Below are 19,486 nucleotides of genomic sequence, written 5' to 3' on the forward strand. Positions count from 1 at the left end.
TCTCCCTCTGCTTGTGGAATGGGGACTCTGTGCTCAGCTCCCTCCCAGGGCCCCTCTGACCCACATCCTTCTCCCCTTTGTCCCTTCTCCCGTTTCCCCTGAAGGAGCAGCACCCACCTCGGCTGCCCTTAGTTCAGAAAATGGAGCCAAGGAAACCATACCGTCCCCTGCGTCCATGTTCTTACCGTGTCAGGTCTGGAAGCTGCATCCACTTCTCTGCTAAGGAGATGCACAGAACATGTCACTGTTTTCTCAACGTTAAATTTTCATTACCTTGTTTTTCTTATTAATTCTATTCTATTTATTATTCCGCCAGGGCTGAGATGTGACAATGTGAGCCACCACATTGGGTCACATCAGCTAGAAAAGAATGCAGCATTAAAGTGGGTTTCCCCCTCCCCTCCCTCTTTCTCTCTTCTCTCCCTCCCCTCCTGTTCTCCTCCTTGTCTTCTTCTTCCTCTGTCACTCTCTTCCTATCCTGTATCCACATGGGCATTTGCTAGCGCCCATAAATTCGATTTCTCTGCATTTTCCTCTTTTTCTCTCTTTCTCTCTTTTTTTCTCTGTCTCTTTTTTACCTATTTTGCATGATGTTTGTGACTCTGAGAGCTGCATCTATCAATGGAACCGTGTCAGATCTTAAAGAGGCTTTGTTAGGGTTTCTATACCCGAAAACCACAAAAATTTCATTAGAGTTTCTCATCTTTTCCACGCTCGTTCTCTCCCCAGGGGGACAGCTCTCACACTCAACCACCAGCTAAACGTTTTACCCATTTGGGGCTGTGCCACGTCTCTCTTGGTTACATCCCATGGCTCTCTGCAAGACTTGGCCTTTCGAACGAGGCGAAATCTTGAGAAGTTTCCACCTCCGCGCCCGCCCTCTCCGCCACCACCCCGTGGGTTGGGGACATCCTCGGGCCGTGGTGGTGGAGGGGTGGGTTCCTGCAATGGGGCCGAGCCGACCCCGCGGCGGGGGGGAGCGGGGAGCTGGGGTCCCCAGCAGAGGAGATTTCCGAGTCTCACCATGCCAGCTCTGTGCCTGTAAAGATGAGAAATGGCTAATAAATTTTTGTGTATTTATCTGTGCTGTGATGGGTCTAATCTTGATCAATGGAACCCTGTTGCTATGAAATACCGCTTTTATGTCTATATTCTATATATTGTTTGTGAAGTAAACATTTATTTGAAGTTTAATTTTATTGGTTTTTGGTTTTTGATTTTTAGTTTATTTGATTTCTGTTTTTTTTTTAATGAAGGAAGAAAATAAATAATGACAAACACCGTCTATATTTAAATTATCTTTTGCTCTTTTTTCTTTTTCTCCCTTCTCTTCTTTTTTCTTTCTTTCTTCTTTTTTGTTTTTTTTCCTTTGTTTTGGTTTTGGTTTCGTTTCGTTTTGTTTTTTTGTTACCTCTGTGCGTCTCGTCCGCAGTTCGGCGCGTGGCCCCTCGCTTCTCCATCCTCCCCGTCAGCCACGAAATCATGCCCGGGGGCAACGTCAACATCACCTGCGTGGCGGTGGGCTCACCCATGCCCTATGTCAAGTGGATGCAGGGAGCGGAGGACCTGACGCCCGAAGATGACATGCCCGTGGGCCGCAATGTCCTGGAGCTCACGGATGTCAAGGATTCCGCCAACTACACGTGTGTGGCCATGTCCAGTCTGGGAGTCATAGAAGCCGTTGCTCAGATCACGGTGAAATGTAAGGGAGTGTGAGCACGCCTGCGTGAGCAAGTGCGTGGGTCCCCCGACTGTGCATGTCTGCAGGAGTGCGAACACGAGTGAGCTGCTGCATTGGTGTGTCCATGTGCAAGGCACGTGTTGGGTGCATGGTCGCTCCAGAGTGTCTGAGCATGTGTGCAAAGCCAGCGTGGGCATGCATCGTGTTTGTGCATGTGAGCATTAGTAGATCCGTGGTTGTGCCTGTGAGCCTTGGCCAGAGCATGAGCGCGTGTGTCACCACGGCACTGTGTTGGGATGTGTGAGGAGCTGTGCCTGCTCTTGTCTTTGTGTGCCTGCATGAGGTGAGCCCGTGACTGATCTGCTTGTACTGGATGTGGGACATGATCATGCATGAAAAAAAACTGGTTGTGCATGAATGTGTGTGCATGTGAGTCAGAGCAAAGTGGCTGTATGGGCATGCAGGTGCCTGACTGCATGTATGTAAGTCCATTTTGGTACAGGCCTGTATGTACATGTGTACGTGAGCATGAGCAGGAAGATAAACTTGTGCATCATGAGTGCCATGTGCTGGGATCTGTGCATGCATCTGGGGATCCCACGCACCAATTCCCAGTGAATGGGATGCTGCTGGCTTGAAATCTTTCCTTGCTTTGGGACCACTGGGCTGTCTGTTACGAAGATAATTGGTTTAAAACCCTGCTTGCTTGTTCCTTTCTTGGGTATGGGGCTGGCAGGGCAGATTGCAAGGAGCCTTGGGTGGCTTGAAGCCTGCATGCCATCCCTTTCCAAGGTTAGAGATGCAGCCAAGGCCCTGAGGCTCTCTGACATGTATGTCCTTGGACTCGAGCCTAGATCCAGCATCTTAGTGGCTGTTGTTGCCTCAGCAAGAGGGGACATAACCCCAACTTCCAGCTAGCAATTCCCAGGAGGAGCACAGGTGCAATCTTCAATCTATTCTGTCCTCAGCAGGGGAGTATTTAAACCCAAGCGGGATGCCCCCGTGGTTGGGTGAGTGTAGAGCTCTTGTATGAGCCGGTGTCTGCTCTGAGTGATGGCATTGCCTGACAGGGATCTGGGGGTGGTGGGGTGGGAAAAGAATTGGAGAGGAGGGGGAGAGGAAGAGAAGTAACTTGGAGAACAGGAAGGCTAACAGGAAACCATCCTGATTGTGTCAGTACATCTGGCTAAGGAAGGGCTCACCATCGAAGTGAGTAGGGATCAGTGAGTCTTGCCACGACACTCATGCTATGAGCTCAAGCGTTAGTTAAAGGATGCTGTGGCTGGACTGAACTGCTCCTTATTCTCCTGAGCATTTTCCTTCTCTTTCTTCCCTCTTATGCTAATAATTTAAAAGGCCAATACCTTGCTTCTGCTTCTAGCTGTCCTCTATGGAATCGTGCCATGCTGGTACATTCTGCCCTTTGTTGTTTCATGTTGGTACTGTTCCCCTTACGTTCCTGTGTGTAAGCATCTGCAATATTTGTCAGTCAGAAGACGAAGTGAGAAATTAAAGCTTTAGAACCTCAAGTTTAGAGAAGATATGATTGGAAGGGGTCTAAAGCATGCAGTGAGGAAAACACATCAAGCTTGCTGGTAAAGGTTTCCCATATTTAGCATACAGTCTCCAACACATTAGTCTTTTGTTTGAGAGACAGGGTAGACAGACATTCACTAATTAAGACATTTGTGGATTGAGATTAAGTACTCCACATACTGATAGCTTTCTAGTTCTGGATATTGCAGTCCTCACTGTCCCTCTACCTGCATGCTAGACGTGGAGAAATTCAGCAGTGCCAGAGCTGGGCAGCTAGTGCTGCTTCAGAGGATCTGACTGTGTGTTCTGAAGGAGCTCATGCAAAACTGCTTTTCCTTACTGCCCCATGAGCTGAAGGATGTTCAGCTGAAGTCTGCACTAATGATTCCAGATGTTTAGCTGAGCACTTCCCTTTTGATGGAGCAGTTTAAGAAGAATAATAGAGTATATAACTAGGTTCATAATATTTCAGCAGCACTTTGCTGAACTGACGCACTGTGATTGGTGCTGTGCCTCTGGCTGCTACAGCCCTAACTAGCCCAATTAGGCACCATTTCAGCATACATTTTTTGTGGGTTTTTTTTAATGTCTGTTCTTCCTGATTCTCAGCGCTGCCAAAGGCTCCTGGGACACCAGTGGTGACAGAGACGACAGCAACGAGTATTACCATCACCTGGGACTCTGGAAATCCAGACCCCGTGTCCTACTATGTCATTGAATACAAGTCTAAAAGCCAGGATGGACCATATCAGATCAAAGAGGACATCACCACCACACGCTACAGCATTGGGGGGCTCAGCCCCAACTCTGAGTATGAGATCTGGGTCTCTGCAGTCAACAGCATTGGGCAGGGGCCTCCCAGTGAGTCAGTGGTCACTCGCACTGGGGAACAAGCTCCTGCCAGTGCCCCCCGTAATGTGCAGGGACGAATGCTGAGCAGCACCACTATGATTATACAGTGGGAGGAACCAGTGGAGCCCAATGGGCAGATCCGTGGCTATCGTGTGTATTACACTATGGAGCCTGACCAACCTGTCAGCAACTGGCAGAAGCACAATGTGGATGACAGCCTCCTCACCACGGTGGGCAGCCTCCTTGAGGATGAAACCTACACGGTTCGGGTCCTGGCCTTCACCTCCGTGGGAGATGGGCCTCTTTCTGACCCCATCCAGGTTAAGACGCAGCAGGGAGGTGAGTACCTGCATCACTGACCTTGGAGGCTCTGGGCTGCAGGAGGGAGAGGTGTTGGCTCGTAGCATTATCCAGCTGTGACTGCTGTGACCAGAACATCTTTTTTATTTACTAGTTCAATTTGGTTAAAATAGGAGTAATTTTCTAGGAGGAGGTTTGGTCCAGCAACTGTAGCCCAAGGGGCTGGCACATGATTTTTGTTCTGTCTTTGCTGTTGCTTAACTGGGAAGGGCAAGCAGTTATGCAAGGGAGAATCCATTTTTGCTGTTCCATTCTCCAGAGTGAGATATCTTGAAGTTTCCACTTTATAAATGTCTTTAATACATGTGAAAACTCTTGCTGCCCAGGGAATAGTGAAGCTGAATTCTTTAAAGCACACAGAAACTGCCTTCTCAGAGCTGAATGGAGGTGGCATTTTGCTGTTGACTTGCTCTTCATATCCAGGCTTTGAAGAAAACAGGGTAGGATTCTTCCAGTTTGCCAAGTTAACATTCTTCCTCCTGTCTCTCATTTCGCCTCCTCTGCCCCTTCCCACCCCATGGGCTGCCCTTCTCTGTACCAGTTCCTGGGCAGCCGATGAACTTCCGAGCAGAAGCCAAGACAGAGACAAGCATCATGTTGTCATGGAGCCCACCTCGACAGGAGATCATAGTGAAGTATGAGCTCCTCTTTAAGGAAGGAGACCACGGCAGAGAGGTGAGTCTGGAGAGGAGCAGCACTACGGGTTGGGGCCCTGAGGAGCATCCTGGCCCTCCGTTCCTTGAGGTGGCTGAGAAGGGGGAGTAGGGCAGGTGTCTGGGCAGGGCTCGCCTCTGCTCTTTTTTGTTTGTTTTTATTTTTTTCTTCCCCCCTCGCCCATCTCAGGTGCCGAGGAACTTCGAGCCAACGACCTCCTTCACCGTGGAAGGCCTGAAGCCCAACACTGAGTATGTCTTCCGACTGGCTGCCCGCTCGGCTCTGGGCCTGGGGGCCTTCACCCCGGAGGTCAGAGAGCGCACCTTGCAGTCTAGTAGGTGTCTCTCCTTTTCGCACCCTTCTCTGAGGGGAAGACAGTCAGGGAGCCAGAGATGGTGGGGTATGGAGCTGTGGGGAGGATGTTCGCAGTGCAGCGGCTTTCTACCCACCCGGGGTTCCCTTGGCGGGCGGTGGGCGTCTTCGGGACCCGATACTTTCTCTCTGTAGACACAGAGAGCTGAGACGTGGTCAGAACACGGGGCTGGGGCATGCTCTGCGTGGCAGGCAGTGTGAAGTGAGTTAGCAGCGTCCATGCGATGGGTGGAGGGCAGCTATGATCTGGGTGGATGGGCTCAGCTGGCCCTCGTGCTGAGCATGCTCAGGGAGGACAGCAGCCCACCATCAGGCAGCAGCTTGGCTGCCCACCTGCAACAGCCCAGCAGCCTCTGTCAGGAAGGTGGGCACAAGCAATGGAGCAGGGAGACGGTGGGGGACTCAGGAGGAAGAGGAGGAAGGAAGGCGATGAATCAAAAGTCCAATTTTTTTTACCAACTTTTGGGCAAGCAGTCTTCGTGCTGTTCTCTGTGAGCGGCCTTGTAGCTGCTGGGAGGAAGGCCTGCTGTCCTAAGGAGCAGGGAATGGACCCAGCTGAGCTCCAGCAGAGGGGAGAGAGGAGTCACGCAGAAGCTGTGGGGGATATTAATGACATCAGGACAGAGCGTATGCAACCAAAATGTGCTGGTTTTAGTTTAATGGATTGTCTCCCTTCGCTGTTGCCCTGGGGACAATAACCCTGGATGGCAATATTTCAACCTGGGCTTTTCACAGATCTTTGCTTTTAAATGAGGTGTTTTTTCACTGCATGAGTGGCTGTGGCAGCTGTTCTTTGTGTTTTCTGTCTCCTCTCATCTCTACTAAATCACTCTGCTGCAGTTTGGAGTAGCCGGGAGCAGAACTAACTCAGAAATTAGTCTGGTCACCAGTGTGAGGAGAGAGTGTCTGCTCCCATCCCTCAACCCTTAACAAGGGGAGCAGTGGGCTGCTGGTGGGCACCTGCTCTGTCTCCCCATTGCAGTTGTCACTCCCTGCTGTCTCTCTTTCTTTCTTTTTCCCATCTCTCTCCTTCTCCTTCTCTCCCCCAGGAGTGGGATGAAAGAGGAGTCTCTTTCTGCATAGACAGAATTCCTTACAGGGTTCTCTCAGTCCATTCAAACATTTTGTTTTCTTCAAATGTTGTTCTCCTTTTTTCCCTTTTTTCTTTCTTTCTTTCTTTTTTTTTTCCATATTCTCTGTACATATCCAAAGAAAATCCTTTCCTGACTTGGCTGCAGATTCACTGGTTCTGTTCTCAGAATGGTACTGCCAAATGGACCATTGCTATGGGGTGGGGGAAAATGAACTGAAAGAACCTGGAAAATAATTGTCAACCTTACCCACACTCTGCTTCTGTTTTGCAAGGGGTTTCACTCCTTAAGATCCGTTGGGATGGGAAGAAAAGAGAGTCTTGGATTTGTGCTTTCTGGCTGGAAGGAGGGCTGGGGGTGCCAATGTCAGCAGGGCTTAGTGACACTGAATATTTTTCCCTAAAGGGTGAAGAGAAGGGAGTCCGGGAAAGAGGAAGGCTTTGGGTCTTTTTCTAACCTGGCACCTACCCAGAGTGAGGCCTGGTTTATTTCTCTGTAGCTCAGCTTTCAGAGGGATAGTTTCATTACTTTAAAGCTCTTAAGAACATCAGCTGGGAGCTGTCAGTGTCCTGTAACACGATGAAACATTTTTTCCTGGCTGGCTGTTGGAGGAACGAGTCAATTCTCCCTGGTCCAGGCGACATCCTTCGGCTCACAGACCGTCTGGCTCAAGACAGGCTTTTGTGTCTTCCCTCTGCAGCTCCTTCTCTGTTCAGCTCCTCCTTGGCCCGCTCAATGGCTCTTCTCTCTCTTCTCTCTTCCACAATCTGCCTGCCTGCCTGCATGCTCTCTCAGCCCAATGAAACCAGCTCTCTGCTCTCTGTCTGTCTGTCTCTTGCTGGGAGGTTTCACACCACGATGGCATCTTGTCTCTGCAGCAGCAAAGCCTCCCTCATTCTCCTGCAGCCTGCTGATGCTTTCAGCGCTCTTCCCTCCTAGCTCAGCTGGCAAGCATGTGCCTGCATGCCGCAGCCCTCCCTGCATTGCACACCTTTCTGCACAACACCCTCCACCTCCCTGTCAGGGTGGCTCCTCCTGAGCATCATAACCAAAGTAAAATCCATTAAACTAAAGGTAAAGTATATTTTTCTTCTTGAAGTAGTTGGGTTTTAACTCTTCAAGTACCAGAGACATAGATTGTAAAAAAAATGACAGAATCTCATGATTGGAGGAAGCAGTTTTGCCCTTTCTACCTAGCCATGACTGTTCAGGGCTCATACTCATAAATTTCAGTGTGCAAAGCACGTGGCATCAGATGGGTGGCAGGGTGGGTGCTGTGACGCTGCATGTGTAGGTGTAGAGGAACAAGGGATTTCTTACCCTCTGTTCCTTCCTAAGAAAGGATGTTTCCCCTACCCATTAGCTCTGCTCTCCTTCCCTTCCCCCCTTCCTCACACTATATGAAGTGAAAAAAGAAAAGTATACAAAGTCTGTGGTACCTAAAGGGTTAAAAAACATTGTATTGTACAAGGTCAGTAAGGGTCATTCTTGTGGCTTGGACAGTCAACTTTAAAGCATGTAAAAGATGCAGTGCAGGTGAGTACTGGCTGGTCTCAAGCGGATTCACAAATACAGTCCACCCTGTCGCCGCAGGCTCACACACGTGTGGATCTGCACATATTGCCCCCTGTCCTGGAGCCCTGGGGAGGGCAGGGAAGGGTTCCCGAAGAGCTGTCTGTGTGGTGAGAATGAACCAACAGACAGAGCTGATATCTGCCTGGGCTGTGGCTCCCTTCCAGTGAAGGGATTTGTTGCAGAGGGGGACTCACAGCCTCTAGTCTGAACTGCAGTACTTTCCCTCCTGCAGACTGCTCCCACTGTACTAATTCTGTCCCCACGCATGCATGCACATGTCCAGGGTCACACAGGTTGGTCTGGATTGTGAAGGAAACTCAGTGCCATGAGCTCCCCTGATGCGTCTCCAGTATGGGCAGCCAGCACTTGGTGGCTGTTTTCATCCAGGTGCTGTAGTCAATGAGAGTGATGGGGAGGAGGTCCAGGTGGGATCTGGGCCTTCTTCCCTTTCACCCACCCACCACTCTGCCTTCTTGACCTGAAAAAGAGCAAATGACCCCAAAAGGAGGCTTCCCTCCTGGGCCTCCCAGTAGATCCCCATGCTGGAGCATAGAGGGTGAGTGAGCAAGCATGGCCACGCGCAGCAGCTGCAGTGCAAACAGTGAACCCAAGTACCAGCTGGAGCTCCAGCTCTGCTTACTGGGACTTTCATAATGAGTTTCAGGATGGAAAGGGTAGGTCAGGTCAGACCCTCTCTGCAGTGGGTTTCTCGGTTGTGGTGGCTTTGTCTCGACTGCTAAGTAGGAAAGGTGGCTTTTAAAGCACCAGCCCCCAATGAGGAATAAAAAAGGAGCAAACAGCACTGGAAGAGGGCTGAGTCTTTCTCCTCCATACCCTTAAAAGGACCGGAGTTGTTTCTGGGGTGTGGGAAAGAGAATTACACCTCCATTCTGGAGATGTTGGTGCCGTATCCATCAGAGCAGAGAGAGCTAAATGGGGAAGGAGAACCATTGGTGGGAATCTGGCACCCTGCTCTCTGCCCCCTGTACAGGTAGCTTACCAAAAGAGAATAGATTGGAGACCCAAATCGCTGGGATTCTGCTGGCAGGGGGAGTGTAACTCAGCCAGGCAGCCAGCAGCGGGGCCGGGCAGCATCTAAAAGCCAGTCATGTGCAGAAACCCACCAGGAGCTTGGTCTGACCTCATAGCTCAGTTTCTCTTGTTCTCTCGTAAGAAAGTCTTATAAGTTAGCAGTTGAAGCATGGAAGGTAGGTAAACAGACTGGGAATGTTCTGGAAAGAGTCACTTTTGTACCAGTATTATTTTATTATTATGATTTCCTTTCTGATGTTTTTTTTTGTTTGTTTGTATGTTTTAAATTATTGGCTTGATTTATGTTTTATTTTCAAGTTTGTTACTTTGAGTTTTGTTTATTTCACACGTTGTGTGTTACTTTGCGTGGCTAGCCATCACCAGGGACTGCCACCCCAAATCCGCTGTGATTTCTAAGGATAGGAGCTTCATTCACTCCACTTAAATGCTGCCAAAGAATAGTAATAAAGCGTGAAAGTTGGAGAAGAGCCCTCAAAACGTCCTACCGGCCAAGGTGCTCAGTGCTGCAGAGGAAGGAACTATCTCTACCATTTTATAAAGCTCTTATTTCTGTTTAGTGGAGGCAAAAGCATGCAGATTTCACAGCACAAAGTGGGAAAAGTGGGACCTGGTTTAGCCGAATCCTTAAAGCAGGCTGGGCCTAAACATCTGCTGGTGACTCAGGGACAAGAGTGAGATGTTTGAAGAAAAATACTTTCTCAGTGAAAGAGCTTTCTGTTGATTGAAAAAGAGAAATGAAAAAGAACACAGCGTTTGTGTACTCCCCTGCTGCTCTCATGTGATGTTTGGGGCTCATAAGGACACCCTCATTTCCGGCAGGATCTGCAGAGTATTAAAACCTATTTATTGCAGATTGTCTGAGTGAGGCAAGAGTTGCAGATTTACCATCAGAACCGATCATTCTGCTTACCAGGGCTGATTGATTGCAATTAGTGATTGAAAAAAGTCTGGTCTGAGATTGCCCAGAGTGACCAGGTTACCACCGGGGTACAGAAATACCAGACTTTCTCTGTCCAGAAGGCTTCAGGCCCATGGCAGCTTCGGACAAACCCGTCCTGCTTGCAGTCTGGTCTCTAAGGGCATGGCTGTGGCAGCCTGGGCATGCAGCGTCCCACAGCGTGCTGAGCAGCTCTTGCTGCCATCAGTTAGGGCAGCTCAGCAAATGCTGCAGTGAGGCACTCTGCCCTCCAAAGCTGTCCTCCTGGGACCTTCCCAAATATCCTGCAGTAATTTGGACAGTGAGTGAAATGAGAGCCAGGCATGCCGCTGCTTCTGAAAATCCGGCTGGTACCTAAATACCCGGACAGACTCCTTTGCAGGACTTTTTTTTAAGCTCTCCTGTCTGAGCACTTGCCCTCACCCAGCACTGCAGACTCTGCTTGGTACCTGACCGTCACCACTCTGTCTTTTCTTCTTTAGTCTGTGCACAACTAATAACTTAGATCTGGATGAACAGTCTCTTAAATGTACACCTTCTGGCCAAAGATTTGCTTTTCTTAGTTACTTTTCACAGATCCCTGCAAGGAAATTTGAGATCTCAGAGACTGCACTTTGGCAACAAGTGCTTCGACAGCCAGGGCAGGATTTGCCAGACTGCTGTAAGGCAGGAGGTGTGAGGAAGGCTCTTGTGTAGGGGGAGGCCCTGCAGGCTTGGTGGCAGACCCCAAAGCAGCAGGACCCTCGTGGCTAGCCCGCTCCTGTTTCAGTGCTTTGCTTTATCACATTTCAGTTTTGATGCTCCATTTCATTTCTGTTGGCTTTTTTTTTTCTTTTCATTAAAAAAAAAAGACAACAAGAAAAAGCTCTCTTCTTTTTTAATTTTGTCTTCCTAAACCAAATTTTTGTACGTTTTATTTTAGATTTTTTTGTTGTCATTTTCTTTTTTTTTTCTTTTTTATCTTTCCCATCTTTTGTTTTTTTCCCCCTTCTTCCCTTTCCCTCCTGAATTTTCCCCCCTCGTAGAACCGTCTGCCCCCCCTCAAGACATAAAGTGTGTCAGCACCAGATCCACCGCCATTCTGGTAAGTTGGCGGCCGCCTCCGGCCGAAAGCCAAAATGGCGTCCTGGCCGGCTACAGCGTCTACTATCGAGCGCTGGACTCTGAGGACACGGAGCTTAAGGAGGTGAATGATATCCCCCCAACCACCAGTCAGATCCTGCTGGAGTCCCTGGAGAAGTGGACAGAGTATCGCATCACTGTCGTGGCTCATACGGAGGTGGGGCCGGGCCCGGAGAGCTCGCCAGTTATCGTCCGGACAGATGAAGATGGTAATTGCTCTTTCCTGGTTCTGACCTGGTTTCACACATGTCGAATCCCTTCTCATGGCTCATGTGAGAGCAGGGCCTGTGTGGGCCCCGCGCAGCTCCCACCCCGAGGGCTGGAGGTGTGGAGTGCTGTCCCCCCTTTGCCCCTCTGGGAAGCCCCCCCCATCCCTGCCAGATGCTCCAAGCGAGCAGTAAGAAACTGAAGCCAGGGAAAAGGAGGAGAATGCTGCCAGAAATTGCTATAAAATATTGAGACTTTTTCCCACGCATTCCTTGTTACTTGCTCCTCAGGCTTTCTGCTAGTGGTAGAAAGGAAGAGTCTCTTCATTAAATTTGCAGAAAACTGTTAATGATGGACAGTTTACATTCCAGTTCACTGGTCCACTTTGGAGACTTCTGGCACAAACACAAATGGTGACAAGATTTGAACTTCCCTGTTATTTATACAGTGGAATAAAACCGGGAAAAATGTGAATGTGTGCATGAAGGGAGAGCAGAAAACTCTGACAGTGAGGTAAACCCGTCAATAATAAAATCCAGTAAATCACAGTAGTCAGATCTAAACTCCTCAAGCTTTCTTCCTCCATCCCAAAGAAAAAGGACTGGAAAAGATCAAGTAGGTTTGTCCCCAGTTGGTCCTGTTTCTTCTACCATCTGCCCACATCCAAATGAATGGATGCGTTACTTAGAAATTGTGGTTTTCTTGCATATCAGGCTCTCAGGCACTGTTCTTATTTAGTTTTATTTTTTCCAAAAATTGACCCCATGTTCCATCTATGACATCTTTTGTTTCCTGACCTGAGACAACGCAGCTTCTGTCACCACTGACCTGCCTGCCCTGCCCAGGAGGACTGGGAACGCCAAGGGCAAGTCTCCCTCCACATCCTCTGCACCCTAACATCCCTTGTCACATGGCCGGAGCTTTTCAGGCTCCTTGGATTATTGGTTTTGCCCTCAGAATTTGACCTGGAGCTATATGGCTGAGCAAAATGAGGAAAAAAGGAATAGCTGGGCTGAGATGGACCCGATGCAGATCTCTGAGTGGTGCAGATTAGATCCCCCAGAGTGCTCCCCCATCTCACTGAGTAAAGGCCAAATGCAGGTGGTGGGGTAACCAGGTTGATGTTAGATCTCTCCCTTCTTTCAGGGCTGTAGATGGAGCACGCGTATACCCCATAATGGAAGTTACGGGCTCCAGACAGAAATCCCCAAGTGACTCTTGTTCCTTCCGTCCCTTCCTCGCAGTGCCCAGCGCGCCGCCTCGGAAAGTGGAGGTGGAGGTTCTGAACTCAACTGCAATCCAGGTGTTCTGGCGCTCTCCAGTCCAGAACCGCCAGCATGGCCAGATTCGCGGCTACCAGGTCCACTATGTGCGCATGGAGAATGGAGAGGCACGGGGGCTGCCCCAGATCAAGGATATCATGCTGGCTGATGCCCAGGTAAAGGCTCACATCCTGCTCCAACCTCTTTTTCTCTTGTGGAAGCTCTGAGGGGATGGGTGCCCCAGCCACCTTGTCTCATTCCAAGCAAGGTATTACTGAAGAGACGTCTCTGTGACAAAGGTAGATGTTATCTTCCTGCAATTCATTTGCGGTCCCAGAAAACAGCTATTGTGGGAGAGCATGAGCTGCTCTCCCAGCACTGAACTAAATATTGTCCATCCTCCTGTGTCTGCAAAATCTCTTAAGATAGACAAAGGCCACAGTTGAATCTACTAATTTCTCCCACTCTACTTCTTCCTTCGCGCTGGCCTGGTAACTTCTGACCTTGTGTGGCTGCTTGCTCAGGGACTTCTTCCTCATGCTGTGTCTCTGTCTTTCCCTTCTTTCCCCTCTTGTATTCTCATATGCAAAACCTCTCTTGTTCTCTGCTCAGTGGGAAACAGATGACACTGCTGAATATGTAAGTAAAAACAAAACGATCCTCCTATCCTGGTTCTGTCCCTCCCCTTCTCCCACTTCCTGTTGTGGTGTGGTGTTTTCCTTTTTTTGTTTGGTTTTTTTGTTTGTTTTTGCAGTGCCAGTGTGCCTGTTTTAAAGCCTGTTGTTGGTGTTCCTGTGCATTGTCCCTGCCCTGTTTGCTCTGCTCTGCAACCCTGTGTGATTGTGTAGTTTGTCAGCACGCGGTGGTACTGCAGGGTTTTCCCTTCAGCTCTGAAGGAAAGGCGAGTCTGCTGCTCCTCCACAGGGAAGCAGGTGGGACACTGAGGCTGGGAGGACCTTGAATATATGCTAAAGGTGGGCTGCTGTGCCACCACCCAGCCTTGTGTCTGAAATACAGATTGAAAATCATTGGATATTCAAAGCCCTATGACTTCCAAGTTATCAGCAAATGCTTTGTGCCCTGGAAAGGCCAAAATTCATAGAGTACTTGTTTACACAAAGCCCTGAATTGCTGTTGGCTCTTTTGCCTTTCAAGTAGACCATAAAGTCATCTGGGCTGTTCGGCATTTGCTGCTTCTGCTAAAATGCTAAATGGTTTCGGTGATCTTACTGCTACAAAGCAGCATGAAAAAACATTTCCTTGCAGGAGTGGGGTCCCAGGATAATACACTGCTACAGTGAATATACGTGTATCTCCCAGAGATTGCCAAGCACCCTACAAAAGCAAGGGGCTCATTACACACGAAGAGGCTGTGTTGCTTGCCTAAAATGTTAGTAGAACTCAGTGATGTGTGTGAAAGCAGGACAGGTTTTTTGACTCCCAGAAGGCAGATCTGTCTCCCTAGCTAATGGCTTCCAAACTTGATTGAAGTCCTGCTATTTTGAAGTACTGCTTTTCCACCTCATGCTCAGCTGTGAGGACAACACAGATATTTTCAGCACCAGAAGTTTTCCGAGTGCTGCCCTATAATTTTGTTTTTAAAGCACTGAGGTACAGTAGGGGTGAGGGAGAAGAAGGCCATGAAACATGCACAGAATTCACATCTCCCTTCTTCTCAGAGCCTTGGAGAAAACCCTGCTGCAGTGCCCCCATCCTGTTTGGTTTAGCATGGATATTCTGTTACAGCACAGCCCTTGGAGGAGCTGACTGCTTTATGGGGAAGGGCTGTTCTTGAGGCCCATCTTCCAACAAAAGCCTTTGGGAACCAGGTGTGGTGAGGCTGATAGTGGAGGGAGGAAGGAGGGCATTGGGGATTTGGTAGAGTTCTTAACCTGCAAGCAAAAAACGTCGTCTTGCACTTTGTGTTAAAGCAATCCTTTTAATATTATGAAGTCATTATAAAAATATCTCTGAGGAGAGAAGGGAGGGGATCAAGGATAAAAACACGTAATCTCCTCGAAACCACTGAAACCTCCTCTGAGACAGCATAGTGAAGAGGAATGCTTTGAAGAGCGCAACGGTTTTTTGATGGCTGAAGCAGTCTGTGTTAAGATACGGGTTGTGTGAGAGGTAGATCTGGAAGGGAATACATTGAATCAGGGCCTGCAGAAACACGCTGTTTGCAGCTGGGGTGTGCATGCTGCTCACCAGAGGAACGTGGCCCTCATCCTCCTGCAGTTCCTACATCTGCCTGGGTTAACCCTGAGTGCCTGGTGGTTTCAGATTCAGGGAATGTTTCTGCATGTTAGAAAAGACCCAAGATTCCCACAAGGAGGAGACATCTACCTGTGTGTATGTACATAAATATTTACACCATTTTCCTTTGGAATCCTGCAAACAGGAGATGGTCATTGCTGGGCTCCAGCCTGAGACTGCATATTCCATTACCGTAGCCGCCTACACCATGAAGGGAGATGGTGCTCGCAGCAAACCAAAAGTGGTCACCACTAAGGGTGCAGGTAAGACTTTTTTGATCCATTGCAGTGCCCCAGTTTCACAACGTCCTGGAGCAAAGAAATTTCTTTCATCTCACTCTCCTCACAACAAATGTCATGCTGTCCCTGGAGAAAAAATTATTTCTAGTAAGAAAATCCTTCATTTCTCAAAGGTAGTCTTCAGTAAATGAAAGAATTTTCTCTTCAGTGCTGCAGGAAGTCCCCACTTCCAGAAATACAACAGTGGACAAATTCTTTGCTTGTAATCTTGTGCACTGTAAATTTCAGTGCACCAGAATTAACAGAATCTTTGCCTGAACTGACCTGTGCGGTGACACTGGAGAGACTGCAGCTTTGATGGTGGGCACACACATGTACCATGGGAACAGGAGACCCAGAGGCCTGCTGTCATGGTGCTTACTTGCAAAGAGCTGAAAAGCAGCAGAGAGACAGTGAAGGCTTACATTGCCCAGCCTTCTCTTCTTTTAATATCGTGTCTGAACATACCTGCCCTCTTTGCCTGTGAGTAGTGATCAGTAAGGAGGAAAATAATGACAGTATTGACCTTTTCTTGCAAACATTTCTGCAACCTGGGCTCGCTCTGCACATACCACTCAGATTCATTCCTCCCTTTGCCCTATACTTCATGGCAAAGTCTGTCAGCCTCAGTACAAAGGATGCAGTGTCAAGCTAGGACAGTAGGGCCTGACAAGGAGTGACAAAGGTCACCAGGGTACTCCTTGTTCCTCCACACGGTTGTGCTGCAGGCAGAAAGGAGAGGTATGTGTTCCACCTGTCCTCTCAGCATCTGCCTTCCTGTGATTGGTGCTCTCCCAGACAGAGCTCTGCTATGCAGTATGGGAAAGGTTTTGTGTAATGGAGTAAGACTGTTATGCCTGCACCTGGTTGTTGGACTGTGGTTACCTTCTGTCACCCCATCTTGCCCTTGCTCAGGCTGTCAGGTAATGGCTTTCTGCCCTTGTCATTTCTTTTCATTGTCTAGTCTCATCCGTGGCTGCCTGTTCATTTTCTTCTTAGTTGTGGGGCAGTTATCTTCACCCTGCTTCTAGGGTAACTAGATAACTGACATCATCTCTTGTTTCTGGAGGAGTGTTGTTCTCTGCCTCTGCAGTGGTCAAAGGCCTTTGGTCAGTGCAGCATAATTAACCCGGAGACCTCTGCTGAGGCTCTGGGGGCAGCACAGCCCCTGAGCAGAGTGCACAGGACAGAGGGAGCTCAGGAGCCTGAAATGTGCAAAACTGGAGCAGCAGCTGCCCTCTATGCTGTTGTCTTTTTCTCGGTCCCAAGCTGATCCCATGCTATGTTTCCGTCTTCAGACAAAATGAGAATTCATCCTTTCTCTCCCTTCTTGCCTCTCCTGCATAGCTAAGAGATGGAGAATAAGGTTGGTTTCCAGGACATGGGAGGAAATAGCAGGGTACGTTTGGATGCCAGCATCCAGACTCTTGTTCTCACGCTCTGTAGTATCAGTGTTCAGACAGAAGCTTTTTCCTTCGCTTGTCTTCTTCCTTCTCCAGTTTTGCCCGTGTGTTTTCTCACTCTCTCTCTGGTTCTCTCCTCTCATGTCCTTCTTCCTGGGCTCTCTGCCTTCTTCATTTTTCTCTCTGGAGCCTTTTTTCTCCCTCTCTTCCTTCATCTCTTGTCACTCTCTTGTCAATCTCTCCCATGTCTCCCCATTAGGATTTGTAGTGCAGGTGATCAGTTGCAGAGGGATGTTTTCTCCAGCACAGCAGCTATTACCCAAAACACAATTTCCCCCAACTTGAAATAGCTATTAAAAAAAAAAATCTTCCAAATGATTCTGTAACATTCTTATCTTCTTTGAGTCAGTATACCTTCTGAGAAGAGAGATCTTTTTCTTTATCATTCAGGGCTAGGGGCTGAATTTAAATACAGTAATACATCCAATTTTCTCCTTTACTGTCCAAACCAATTGGAAAATAAAACACTTCCCCCCTGCTTTCTTCTCACCTTTCTCCAAAACAATATTTGTTGTTCAAATGTAATATTTTCAAGCTCAGCTGATTGTAGTAACATTTGTGATAAAAACAGAAGCATAAAGGTAATGGCATTGTTTTCTCTGTAATATGTTTCTTTAGTATTTCCAAGAGAGGATCTCCCGACGCTGTTCCCTAGGCACCCGATGGCAGTTCAAAGTGAATGAAGCATTTGTTTCAGAGGCAGCATCTCATCCCTCTGTTCACATGTCAGTTGGTACACTCAACAGAGTGGTTTCTCTGGAACGACTGCCAGAATCTCTGCCACATGCAGCATCCTTCCCTGCCAGCGCCCTCCTGCTCGCTTTGTTAGCTGCACTGCAGCTTTCCACCCTGCCAACTCTCAGTCAGACACGTGCTGCCAGAGTGGGCCGGGGTCACTTCTATACTCCATTCTCTCTCCCCTTCCTGCTCAATCAGAAGAAACATCAAGGCACAGAGAAGGAAATTAGATCTCTAATAGTGGAGTGAATGTAAATGATGTGTGAGCTGCTGGAATTAATGCTCTGATTTCTCCAGCTTTGGAAACCTCTGGGCCTACACATGTCATTTAACTGTGGCGGTGGACTTGCTCTGCTGTCAGGCTGAGCCAGGGCTCATTAGTCTGAGGCACTGCTGAGTTCCTACAGTACTCCCCAAACATGGAGAAACTAACTGACAGGGTGAGGAGGGAACTAGCTGAAAAACACCAATGCTCAGATGTCTTTTCCCTTCACCCAGAGGAGAGAAATTGCAGCATCTCTTCCTGCCCTGCACCTTGCACAGATTTGGGGCTCATGTTTTGACTCTCTGTGTGCTTCTCTGTACCCAACTGGGTGATCAGATGCCTACCACACTTTCTTCAGCTGGCCTTGTGCCTGCTGCTCGGGTCCTCAGGCTGCCCAGACTTTCCTTCCCCATCCTTCATTACTTCACCCGCAGCTGCTCTGGCCTTCCCAGCCTGAGCCAATCTGTTCCAGTCTCTTTCTGCATGAGTTGCATTGTTTAATGGAGAGAGAGAGAGAACAGGAGTTTAGGGGACTTCTGCACTCGTTTGTCCCTGTGCTGTGATGCAGTCTGCTTGGGTGATGTGGACAGGAGGACTCCTGAGTTTGTTCTTCCCAGCTATGATAAAGTGGTTCAGTGATAAGAGGGCAGCAGAGCTCACCTTTCCTTCCCAAGAACAAGGAACAAAAATCCAGAAATATGTAAGAACATCACAGCAGCAGTGCGTCTCCTCTCCTAAACTTGCTAGAGACCATTCACCTGTAGAGTGGGTGGGTAGCAGCAGCCTGGGGTAGTGAGGTACATAAGATCAAGGTGAAAACTTGCCACCAATTTGAGGAACCTATGCTGCAGCTTGAGAGTCTCTACATCACCTCACCAGCCATCCTGTCCCACACATGGCTGAAGCTGTTTCTGTTCTCTCCCAGTCCCAGGCAAGCCCATCCTGTCTGTGCACCAGACAGAGGAGAATACTCTTCTTGTGAAATGGGAGCCTCCATTGGATGCAGAAGGCCAGGTGATGGGCTACCGGCTCCAGTTTGGCCGCAAGGATGTCGACCCCCTGGCTACTTTGGAGTTCTCTGCCCTGGAGGATAAGTACACCGCTCCCAGCATCCACAAAGGCGCCACATATGTTTTCAAGCTGGCCGTGAAAAGCCGGGCTGGCTTTGGGGAGGAAGCTGTGCAGGAACTCACCACCCCTGAAGATATCCCCAAGGGTTACCCCCAAATCCTCGAGGCGAGCAACATCACTTCCATGTCGGTCCAGTTTGGCTGGCTCCCCCCCGTGCTGGCCGAGAGAAATGGAGCCATCGTCAAATACACCGTGGCCTACCGGGAAGCTGGTTCTCCCGGCAACCCACTGGAAAAAGACCTGCCCCCCTCCCCAGAGAACTCGTACACCCTCAACGGCCTCAAACCCAACACTGCCTATGATGTTAAAATCCGTGCTCACACCAGTAAAGGCCCCGGGCCGTACAGCCCGACCGTCCAGTATCGAACATTCCAGCTGGATCAAGGTAGGACTTACCGGTTTCTCCTCCCTCTCTCTCCTTGTAACCGGGGCTGGTGCCAGGAGGCAGAGAGCTGGAGAGGTAAAGCTAGGCTCAGCCAGGCTCGCGAGTAAATGCAGAGCACTCTGGTTTCACGCTCTGTCCCTCAGCTCCTCTCTGCCTTGTGCCAGGTAAGTCTCTTTTACCACTTTCTTCTAAGTTAAGTCCGGACATCCTTCTTTCACTGGCACCTGAAGTATGGGGCCAGTCGCTATACAGGTGGGAAGAGCATTTT

General features: G+C 49.0%; 1 protein-coding gene across 16 annotated transcripts in view; it reads left to right on the forward strand.

The window, feature by feature from the left end:
* PTPRS (protein tyrosine phosphatase receptor type S) overlaps window positions 1-19,486 on the forward strand; it is a 124,269-nt gene that overhangs the window by 78,010 nt on the left and 26,773 nt on the right. For 7 of the 16 annotated variants that reach the window (XM_090126175.1, XM_090126186.1, XM_090126174.1 and 4 more), the window contains 9 exons: window positions 1,433-1,702; window positions 3,827-4,408; window positions 4,971-5,104; window positions 5,273-5,417; window positions 11,137-11,442; window positions 12,685-12,878; window positions 13,315-13,341; window positions 15,104-15,221; window positions 18,628-19,218. In XM_090126175.1, the coding sequence (XP_089982301.1) occupies window positions 1,433-1,702; window positions 3,827-4,408; window positions 4,971-5,104; window positions 5,273-5,417; window positions 11,137-11,442; window positions 12,685-12,878; window positions 13,315-13,341; window positions 15,104-15,221; window positions 18,628-19,218 (2,367 nt within the window). The remainder of the gene's footprint in view (window positions 1-1,432; window positions 1,703-3,826; window positions 4,409-4,970; window positions 5,105-5,272; window positions 5,418-11,136; window positions 11,443-12,684; window positions 12,879-13,314; window positions 13,342-15,103; window positions 15,222-18,627; window positions 19,219-19,486) is intronic. The other 9 variants (XM_090126181.1, XM_090126185.1, XM_090126182.1 and 6 more) reach the window with 2 other exon arrangements.

The sequence above is a fragment of the Phasianus colchicus genome, chromosome 28 (assembly GCF_987193195.1).
Source record: "Phasianus colchicus chromosome 28, bPhaCol1.hap1.1, whole genome shotgun sequence".
NCBI lineage: Eukaryota > Metazoa > Chordata > Aves > Galliformes > Phasianidae > Phasianus > Phasianus colchicus.